Below are 11338 nucleotides of genomic sequence, written 5' to 3'. Positions count from 1 at the left end.
GGGATGAATATCCCATGAATATCGCCGGAGCAGACACCCCCCCCCACGCATACAAACTCTTGAAACACACACACGGCAACATACACACACTTTCTTAACTTCTATGGGACGTGTCCTAAAAAAGCCAACGAGTTTAACTTGGAAAAGAAAACTTCCGTGTTCTGCTTGACTGCAGGGCGAATCTTTATTATGGTGTTTTATTCAGACACACCCCTCACACACACACACACACACACACACAGGAACACACACTGTGTAGTTCATCAGTGAGCGTCCATGTAGGCCCACCAGAGCGCTGTCTTTAAATCTGCCTTCTTGGCTACATTAAACAGGATCAATACGCTGAAACACAAAAGCCCCGTTGAGCTTTGATGCTTTTCCATGTTCATCCAGACCCATGAATAAGTCATAAGTCTTCCGCGCCGCGTCCACGGACCATAAATTTCTCATCCGTAATTACAGGGCAGCAAATTAAACAAACGGCGTGTCGTCGCAGCATAAACACTCTAATTAAACTGCATCTTTGAACCGGTGCAGCTCCTCGCCAAGCGGCTCCCCCGTCCTGGACCGGGCCCAAGCGCAGCAGAGACGCGGACCCGCGGCGGAAGGTGGAGGAGGTCATTGTTAAAAACAGGGGCGGAGGGGCAGGCAGTGGTGAGGTTTGCGTGGCTGTGAAGTTGCGATAAATATTACAGCACTTCCTGCCATTTTTTATTTTTAGGACCTGGAGATGCCGCTGAGAGTCTCAGAGTCCAGGACCTGGTATCATAAAACAAAAAAAAGTAAAAATCATATTATTCTCGTTAATATGATGTCACAGTTTATTATACAGACTATTTATACACATACACATCCAATACTGTTCAGAAGTTTAGAGTCATTTTGAAATGTCCTTGTTTTTGCGAAGAAACAATTGTTTGGTGCATTAAAAAGGCATCAAATGAGTGAAAAAATGAATCCAGACATTGTTGAGGTTGTAAATGATTCTGGTAGGCTGGAAATGTCTGTAAATAACGGATTGTCTACATACATGTAGAGAGGAGCTTTGTTACCGAGAATAAGTTTTGAGATCCAGTGGAGTGCTGTTTTCGTTAACCCAAGTCCGTCACTTTAAACGATTTATTCATTATTAGAAAATCTCAGTAGAGTTTATTAAAGAAACAATGAGACTGGCCAAATTCACACTATTACAGTATTTAGCAGATGTGAATTCGACATCATCATGATTTCCAAAATGTTTTTTATAATTTTTCCATTTTTTTTATTGTTCTTTCTAAAATATTTTATTTTCAGAGACAAACACGGAAAATTCTTAAATGACCCCAAACATTTGAACGTAGAGCAACTCAAGGAGATCATACACATTTATTGTTTCACTGAACAGTAAAATTTCAAATATGTAAAAAACTAAAATATACAAGTAATTAAACAAGTTTATTTTGTAGAAGTTATTTGTAGAAGAAGTTATTTTAAACAAGTATTTTTTGTGTTGGTGTTACTAATTTAAAAAAGTTGACTCTATTTCAATAGAATGTAAAAATTTCATAAAAGTTATTAAAGTGCACTTTTATTTATATATTATCATTATCATCAAAAAAAAAAAAAACAAGAAAAAAAATTAAAAAAGGAGGACTCTCATAAAAATGTGCGGACCAGAGTCAGAGGAAGTGAGAGGAAATGAAACAGCTTTATTAAAGAAAGAGATCAGTGCCAGGTCAGCGAACACACTGTTCACCAGATTCGGATCAAAATGAGGCTGTCTGGACGTCTCTCCTGTACCTCGCAATGTAAGAAACTGAGTGAAGAAAATGTGTAATTGCATGGCAAATAAAATGACTTGGCCTCGTCCACCATCGCCCACATTCTGATCATGAGCCACGCCCACCTTGGACACCCACGCCTGGAGTCCTTCATCCCTACAGACCGCTGGAACCAGCTCCAGCGCCAGGCCTGGACTCGTGTTGACGTGCATGTTGTGTTGTACTTATTATAGTTTTTTTGATGATTAATACACGGCCTCTCTGATGGAGCACTCCAAAAAATGTTTAATATAATGTCATAATTTGACAGTCCCGGATTTGGCAAGAATAAGGCGTCTCCAGGTCTCTCTTTTCTCTCCACCATCGTGGAGTCATCCAAAGGCCTTTCAGTTAATCATTCCTGTGATTCATCACAGAATCAATAAGGCCGCTGACTCGAAATCCGACTCCCAGCGGGGCTTCCAGCAGGCTGCCGGGTCCCCCAGTACTTTTTACTGGTGGATCATTCTTCGCCTCCGACCGAAGGCCGACTAACAAAAAGCCATTGAGGGGATTGAATATTCATGTGGTTTAAAACAGCCCCCGAGACGCAGCGCCAGTCACGGTCAGGCGCATCCTGATTGACCCGCCCTGATTAAAAACGAGTGTTGGGCTCATTAAAGCAACAGTAATACCTTCACCCACTGCAATACCGGAAATGAAGCAGGTTTTAATTATTCCGTCGCTGCAGTGAACATTCAAAGATTCTCGTGATAAAGTCATGAGAATATGAAAGCAGTGGTTTTAAAAAATGCAGAGTTTGGCTGAAAATAATCTCACGTCCCGTTGAGGGGTAGAAAATAAAGACTTTTCAGCAGGAAGAGATTGTCTGAACTCCGCCCCGCCCGCATCCTGCTTTTATCAGCGGTGTCACCTTCTGACCAAAAAATGGGAGGAATCCTAATGCACATACCTACACACACACACACACACACACACACACACACTGCCATGGACAGAATTAGATATCCTACTGTTTCCATTGTGCACTGTTCATTACTTCACCATTATAAATGGCTTTATTTACAATGAAATGATAATGAATTTAGTTTCACAATGTCCTGTGATTCTTATTAATTTTATTTATAGTGCAGCAGTGTTGCAGTCATACTATGTGTGTGTGTGTGTGTGTGTGTTTTCCTTTTCTAACTTCTAACCACCTCCTATAGTGGTATCCTGTGCATTCAGAACAGAGTGGATTTAGGCATGCTGTGTTCCGGCCTAGGGTTCTAAAGTAACACACACACACACACACACACACACATCACAGTGCAGGCCTCATTACAGACACATCTTCTCTCAGTTCATTATGTTGTTGTCATGGTTTTGTTTAATCTCTGCTTGCTGAAAGCCTTACATTAGTGAAGCACACCAGGGTGCTTTGACCCCCCCCATACACACACACACACACACACACACACACACACACACACACACACACAGAGGTGCTTTGAAAGCAGTGTTTTTATTCAGCACGAGACGGGGACTTTCATTGCTAGAGTTAGCTGAATAATTAATGACATATTTCCCCGGTATAATTACCAGAGCCCACGGCACATGCTCCTCTCTGAACTCATCCGTTTAAGATTTTTTTGTTCCTGCTCTTGTCTCTCTCTCTCTCTCTCTCTGAAGAGCACACTTACACTTACACTTACACACACACACACACACACACTGAGAACATTCAAAACAAAACGTTCTTTCACTGCTGAGAGAGTCAATATATTGTAAGCCCAAGGTTATGGAGCTTCATTAATGTTCTTAATATTGTGTGTGTGTGTAAGTAAGTATGTGTGTGTGTATTTAGTGGGGGGTGGGGGCTCATGCTGAGTCATGATGGGACTCTAATAGTATTTTCTTCATGAAAGCTCCAGCATATGTGTATATGTGTGTGTGTTTATTTGCTGGAGTGAAAGAATGTGCAGGTTACAGGTAATATGGACATTAGTGTAGTTCAACACAGGATTACTGAAAAATGTGACCAAAAGTTTTTAAAAAAGTGTGTGTGTGTGTGTGTGTGTGTGGAATGTGAAACATAAATAATCTTAGAAATAAAACATAATCTCGTCTCCTTCAGCTCTCAGACTGCATTAGTGTTACAGATCTGCTGAGTGCAGGGTGGGGGTGGAAATGGACGGGAATGTGTGAACATTTGCACCGATCTCCCTCCCTCACACAAACACACACACACACACAGCTCTGCAACAAAAACGCTACCAAGGCCTATAGCACTGCTATATCACTCAGGCCAATCTAACACCATCCCCAAAACTGCTCTCCCATGAGTCCTACCTGTTAACCTCAACCCGTACGTAACGTCCATCCCTCATCAGCCTCGCGCCGAGAAGCCGCTCAGTGGGAGCCCTGAACCCGTTCCCACTCTCCTTCCAGGGAGGAGCCCGTGGAATGGGACCAGCACACCGCCGCCTGGCTATTTCCACTATGTTTAATGAATTTCAGCCTTCTTCACCATGAGGAGCTGTTGATTAGACGATCGGCTCAACCAAATCTGACCAGACCAGGACAACCATAATGTGACGTCTTGTCCTTCACTAAAAGATAATTTTAATGAAGCTCTCTATTCAAAAAGTGCATTTATTCTACAACAACAGACCCATCGTGTTTTCAGCTAAGAAAAGATTTAGCTGACAATTGGAATTTGGATTTAATATGTGGTCGGTTCTGAACATCATAAAACTGCGTCTTATAGTTTACCCAAAAAATCTTTACAAAGTTGCTGTGGTCTCATCATTTTTTCTCTCAAGAGCTCAATGTTTACAGAAAAATTCCTGAATTTTCTTTTACATTTACATTTAGAGCATTTACCAGATGCCCTTATCCAGAGTGACTTACAATCAGTAGTTACAGGGACAGTCCCCCCCTGGAGCAACTTAGGGTTAAGTATCTTGCTCAGGGACACAATGGTAGTAATTGGGATTTGAACCTGGGTCTTCTGGTTTATAGGCGAGTGTGTTAACCACCTCAACCCCCCTGCTTTAGTCCAGGGAGGGCATCTGTGTGCTGCAGTTTACTAATTAAGGGCTTTGATTGGCTGAAGGCTACCTGCCCCCAAAACGTATCAAACAGACCAAATGTCCTCCACCTCGTTCAGCAATGGTCAGGTCCTGCCAACGGGACCAACAAAGCAGGGACGATGACGCTGTGGTGGATCAGGATTTTCACACACGTGCCACTGGCGGATTGTCCACCCAGAGGCCAAACTTTGATCATTAATATTCATTATTAGTTCATTAAATGGTCATCCTGTCCCCCATCCTAGACCTCCGGGAACCAAGAGTGTGGGTGGCTTTCCAGGGACCAGGTTAGACATGCAGGCTTTAATAAAGTGTGCAGTGAGGCAATTTGTAAAATGCTGGCTTGTGTGTCTTGTTCCTGAAAATGAGCTGAAAAGTACGTTTTTTTCTGAAATCTAAAGGGCCCCACTAAAGACTTCATTTCTGCATAAAAAACCCATTTGGCGCTCATTAAATGTTATTTTTAATGAGTAGACATTATACCAGCTTCAAAAGAGCTCCTAAACTCCCATGAGCACCTGCACTTCAGGGTCAAACAAGCGACAGGCTGATGTCAGTCCCACAATTTATTGGTTCAAAGGCCGTCAGTAAACTGAACCATGGAAACCCAGACACCAGAAATACAGGAGGCCAGCGCGCCACGCTCCCAGCTGTCAATCAAAGTTTGCGTCACAAATCCTGCCTGACGGCTTCGGCAGCGCCGAGCGCGGGAAAACAGAGGAGAGAATGCGATGTCAGAAAACCAAAATAAACCCCCCCAAAAAAACATCACAGCCCCTTTTCATGTACAACATCTGAAATCTTTCAAACATGCAGGTCAATTCCGGCACATAAACCGATGATGAAAGAGTTCATTCAATTAATACGTTTAATTTCATTTTTACAATCACAATTTCTTACATATTTAGCAAGGTTTATCTTAATAACTAATTTTGTACGTTACTTTTAGTCATTTGCGGTGATCTATGTTTGTAATCATGGCTATAAACCCAATGCCGGTTGTATTTCTGCATCTGAAGTAGATACTTTAAATTTGAAAATAAGATTTATTGCTCTAATTATGTCTGAAGTACCCGTATAAACCCACGTAATAAGCATTGCTGTCTTTTGAAGTCAGAGGAGCACAAATATTATTGCTAAACAACAATAATAAGAACGCCGCTATTAGTACTATTACTAATGCTAATATTATAATGAGTTAATAATAAAGTTTATTAAGAAATAGTTTTATAATAAAGGGCCCGAGGAAGTGTGTTTCCGACGCTCCCGACAGAGGGCAGCATTGCCTGTTTAAATCCGCGGGCATCAACGTTCCTCTCTCGCTGCGTTTCTTTCTGCCTCTGAACGCTTTAGTTTAATAATCAGTAGCGATTCCTTCCACGGACGCTCGCTTACGACGTTTTATTAACGACGACGGAATCTGTGGCCATTCGACGGGGCGCCGAGAACCGTCTGGAGTAACAGGTGGGCGCCGGTGGTCCTCCGGGCCCCGTTTGCAGCGCGCAGGGACCCGGGCCGCTCCGTCCGGGTGGGCGTGGCCGGCCGGACGACAGGGACGGGCCTCGGCTCGCCGATTGGTCGGCGGCGGCGCGGGGGGGGCGGGGCGTCCCCGCGCCGCGGCCGCGGCGCTGCGCGAACCGGAGCGCGTGAGCGCCGTGCGTCAGTCAAACGAGCGGCGAGTCCGCGGGAGCTGCGAGCGCTGCGCCTTTACGCACCGAGCCCCGGGGATGTTGCGGGCGCCGCGCTTGCGGACCGGATTAAGCCGCGGAGCGCGGACCGAGACCGGCAGCGGGGTTCTGCAGGGGAGAACGCGGGGAAGAATCTGAGAGGCTCCCGGACCGGGAATTACTGCTCGGCGCCGGGATTTCCCTCCCGATCGGAATACTCCAGGCGCCCTTTTTAACGGGAATGGACCCGCGCTGGTGACAGGTACTGAAGAACCGGTGGCAGAAATTAAAGGGTTCCGGACGGGGTGACCTTTTCCGTGGGTCCGCATCACAAACTTTACCGGCGGAGAAAAACCCGGGGCTTTGGGGAGCTGTAGCGCCGACGGTGATGGTGATCGCGAGGAAGAGCTGAGGACGCGCAGAAGCCCCGTGCGCCGCCGCCGCCGACCCGCTCGCAGGCTCCCCGCCGGACCCGCCGAAGATGGCTGCGCGGCGGAGCTGCTGGGGGTCTTACCTCTGCGCCCTCACCCTGCTGTGCAGGTGCGCGCTGCCCCTCGCCAAGTCCCTGGAGTCGGTGGTGTGGAGCTCCCAGAACCTCAAGTAAGTGACACGAACACACACACACACACACACACACACACACACACACACACACCTCCAAAAAAACCCTTTTATTCGTGCGCGGACTCGCACCTGCAGCCGAGCTGACCGGCGAAGTTCCGAGAGCCCCGGACACGGAGAGCGTGGGTCGAGAACGCGGGGCCCCGCGGACGTTTAATAAACCACAGCCTGCTGATAAAAGAAAAATGGAAGGATTATCGATCGCTGCCCGTCAAAAGTTTGGCGAAGTGTGGAGGTGACTTTGGGGGCCCGAAAGCGCAGAAAAACTGAAATTAAATAATTACTCTCCAAATCATAAACGTAAGAAAGTGTTTGAACGGATATATAGATTTGCAACAATCTTAGAAAATAAAAGTATTCTTTTAAAATGTTTCACAATATCCGATATTGTAATTAAAGTAAACGTTGCCTTTAATTTTAATTCGTAGCTGTGTTCAGTGCAGATAAAAAAAATTAACTGAACACACACACAAATAAATATTAAATGCGGGATAAACGAGCAATAAGACGTTCTGGCCCGTTGCATGATGAATCGAGAAGAAGATTCGGGGGGAAGGAAGCGGGGAGCGGCCGTCTCGCGCCAAGTGGCCCCTTCTTTTCGTGTTTACTCGAGTAAACAGCAGCCGCCGGGTGCTGGGGTCCCACCAAGCGGGGCAGGTGGGAAAACGGGGCCCCGTGTTTGGTGACACCACTTGGCGCTGCTTTTCCCCACTAAGTTAACGTTTGTTTGCTTATCCCACCAAGGAGGGAAGTGTGTGTGTGTGTGTGTGTGTGTGTGTGTCACTGGCAGAAGTGCTGGTTTATCTGGCTTGTGAAGAGCTGCCTCTTCACAGCCACGAGAAACGTGTGTGAGAACTCTGTGTGTGTGTGTGTGTGTGTTTTTGTGTGTGTGAGAGAAGCGACTTTGCCGTTTGTGGGTTAGAAAAAATAAAAGTTTGTTCTTTTTCAACCTGAGTTACTTTCGGCAAGTTTCACCTCCGCGGTGCAGCAGCCATTTTGTGAGGACGACGTTCATCACGCTGCACGTCCGGTGGACGCGGGTCCGCAGGAACTCTGCAGAGGACGCCGAGTCGGAGTAAAGACCCCGACCGCGTCCACGGCGCCATCCAAAACGTCCGTCCCGAGCTGCCATCTAATGACCGCTCGGGCCCTTCCGCGGCACGTGGCGCGCCATTTTCTGAGAGTCTCGTGCGCGTGTGATTCCGCTTTTCGGCGAGGCGGCGGGTCCGGCCGAGGGGCTTATTGCCCCAGAGCAGACATATGGGCCTCAGCGCCGCTAAGTCACTCAGCAAAGCGGCTTAACCCGCTTACCACCGCGCCGGTCCGGGCCGGGCCTTCACGCACACGCTCCGGCCGGCAAAAATTCCATCCCTCCTCTATTCATGGACGCAGCTGCTTTTTTTAAACCAAGTCCGCCTCTTTCTCCCTCACAAGCGTTCAGCCCTTTCGTCCGTTTTTTAAATGTTTTTTTATTGTAAAACTGCAATAAAGCGGCCCTGAGACCGATTCTCTTTTATGCGGGGAGGGGGGAGGAGGGCGCCGAGTGGACGGGCGTAATTATATAAATTGCGGCGTGGGCGCGCCATTGTTGTCGCTTAATGCGCCGGGTTAACGCGGCAGCTTCAGCGAGCCAGGAGACGCAGGGGAAGCTGGTGAACGAGGGATGCAACGAAGCACATTTTCACAAATGTGTTCTTATCAATGTAGTCTTCACTAATTTACACTACAGAACATATTCTTGTTGGGGCTTTTTTTTTTTGTGAATTTCTAAAGTGTCTTTCTAAACTGCAGAACTGTCTGAGAGGACTTTTTTGCTTCTTTTAGCCGGTTTCTTCTCTGCCGAAAGACGGGAAGTCGTCGCCTGTAATCGGACTGACTGATACTGAACAAACCTGTTAAGCTTTAATTTCTCAGGAGAGGCTCGCAATGAAGAGCTAATTGAAAATCTGTCTCTCATTAGCCCGGCGATACGCTTAAGTTTCTCGCAGGAGAAGGAACTGCCTCGCTGCCAACCAGCGGCGCACTTACACCCGATACGCGAAACACACGCGCGGTTATAACAATGTAACGTATGTACTATTATTGTGTAACTACCTCCACGTAATGAGATTTATTTAATCCAATCCCTAAATCTAACCGCAGTTTTAGTTAAATGTTAGTCACATCCGAGCAGCACAAACACACACACACACTCAAATACTGAAACTACAAAACCACATTTCGACATTTTTTATAATGTTTTTATAACGAAATCTTTGCCTTCACAAATACGCTTTAGCAGCTGAATGCCTTTACTTTTAACACTCTTACAAAATGTGGTGTGTTCTTGTCTTCGGACATTGGACATTTGGTGCTAGTTTATAAGAACAAGCACCCACACACACAGACGAACACAGAAAGACACTCACACACACACAAACACAGAGACACATATACTTAAATATGTAAATTTTTAATCATATTTTACACTTAGTAAACATGCAGCTGAATGTCTTCACTTTAAACACTCTTACAAAATGTTGGGTTGTCTTTGTGAGAACAGTTGGTGCTAGTTTAAAAGAACAACACACACACACACACTTTCATCCTGTTTTATAAACGTAACCTGTCTGTTTTGCAAGTTTTACATAGAACGTGCTCCCCGAGGCACATTTGTGTATGTGTGTGTATCAGCTTCAGGCCATGTCAGGTTATCAGCATGTGTGTGTGTGTGTGTGTGTGTGTGTCTGCTTTGAAACAGCTGCTGTGTTGCGGCGTTTGTGATACAGGGTGAATTTTACATTTGTGGGCAGAACGGCTATGAAATTCCTGAAGACGACCAGTTAAAACCTTCTCTCTCTCTCTCTCTCTCTCTCCCTCTCTCTCTTCTGGGACAGCATGGTGGTGTAAATATCACCTCGACTGGCCTTTTATTTATTGCGAAAGTAAGCCGCTGCCTCCTCCCGGCTTTTCATATCTCTCCAGATGACAAAAAAACAAACAAAAAAAACCTCATAAAATTCAAAACACACACACATCAAAAAAAAAAAAGAACAACTCACGATTTGCTGGTCTTCCACCTACTCTGTGTGTTGGCTGAACGATCTCCGATTAAACATTAAAACTGAGTGTTTCATCATAAAGATAAAAATCGGCGAACGGCGGCGATGATGTCACCGGCTGTTAATGGCGCCTTAATGGCCCGTAATGAACAGAAAACACATGATGGCACCGCAAGGCCCTCCAAACCTCGGCTTTAGGTTAATGAGTGACCTGGAGTTTGTGGATGATCTGTCTGTCTGTCTGTGTGTGTATGTGTATGTGTGTGTGTGTGTGTGTTTAGAAATGAGTCTGGTGTCGTGGCAGACTACACTGGGAATAAGAGCAGCTTATTGACTTTGACTTTAATTAGTGCAGCAGTAGTGTGTGTGTGTGTGTGTGTGTGTCATCAGGCCTATGACAGTGATCTAAATGCGTACAGTGAGATCATGCTATGTGGGTTAATGTGTTACTGGTGTGTGTGTGTGTGAGGGTTAGTGAGTGAATGTGTGAGTGTGTTGTTGTGCATTGCATGTGTGTGTGATGATCGGAGTGTGTGTGATTAGAGCTGACAGCAGAGAGATTAACTCAGCAACTGTTTCAAAGGGCAGGCAGGGAGACGCAAACACACACACACACACACACACACACACACACACACACACACACACAGAGTTTATCACAATAAAATGGGATGTAGAAACAGGAGTTGCACTGATGATGATTTTTTTTTTCGGTTCTTGAACACACACTTCCACCATTACACTCACAACCCTCTTACAACCCCCCTGCAACCCCCACCCAACACTGTCAGCTTTTACCCCCTCAACTGGCCTTTCGCTCCCTGCGTTTGCACAATAAAGGGATTCCTGTGTTAAGTGTGTGTGTGTGTGTGTGTGTGTGTGTGCTCAGTAGGGGTAGTTCCTATGATTATAGTGGTTCACAGTGGGTTGTGAATGTGTGTGTGTGTGTGTGTGTGTGTATTGTTCTGCAGTTGATAGCGTTTCACGGTGAGGCTAAGCGCTTTTTGAAGCAGCATTGCTTTATGAGTGCGGCTTAGAGGAGGAAGCGGCTCTCATATGGTCATTAAACCCACCGACACCCACCCCCTGCAGCCGCTGTGTGTGTAGGTGTGTGTGTGTGTGTGTGTGTGTGTGTGAGTATACAGCTGGTTCAGGTCTGAATAACTCAACCTCAA

The 11338-nt window shown here is 45.8% G+C and overlaps 1 protein-coding gene across 1 annotated transcript in view; it reads left to right on the top strand.

Annotated features, from left to right (window-relative positions):
- The first annotated feature begins 6503 nt into the window (after positions 1–6503).
- efnb1 (ephrin-B1) overlaps positions 6504–11338 on the top strand; it is a 55862-nt gene continuing 51027 nt past the window's right edge. The window contains exon 1 of the mRNA XM_028984645.1: positions 6504–7101. Within this exon, the coding sequence (XP_028840478.1) occupies positions 6983–7101 (119 nt within the window). The 5' untranslated portion in view covers positions 6504–6982. The remainder of the gene's footprint in view (positions 7102–11338) is intronic.

This window comes from Denticeps clupeoides, chromosome 6 (assembly GCF_900700375.1).
Source record: "Denticeps clupeoides chromosome 6, fDenClu1.1, whole genome shotgun sequence".
Lineage (NCBI taxonomy): Eukaryota > Metazoa > Chordata > Actinopteri > Clupeiformes > Denticipitidae > Denticeps > Denticeps clupeoides.
Note: the sequence above shows the minus strand (reverse complement) of the source record. Positions and strands in the feature narration are given on the sequence as shown.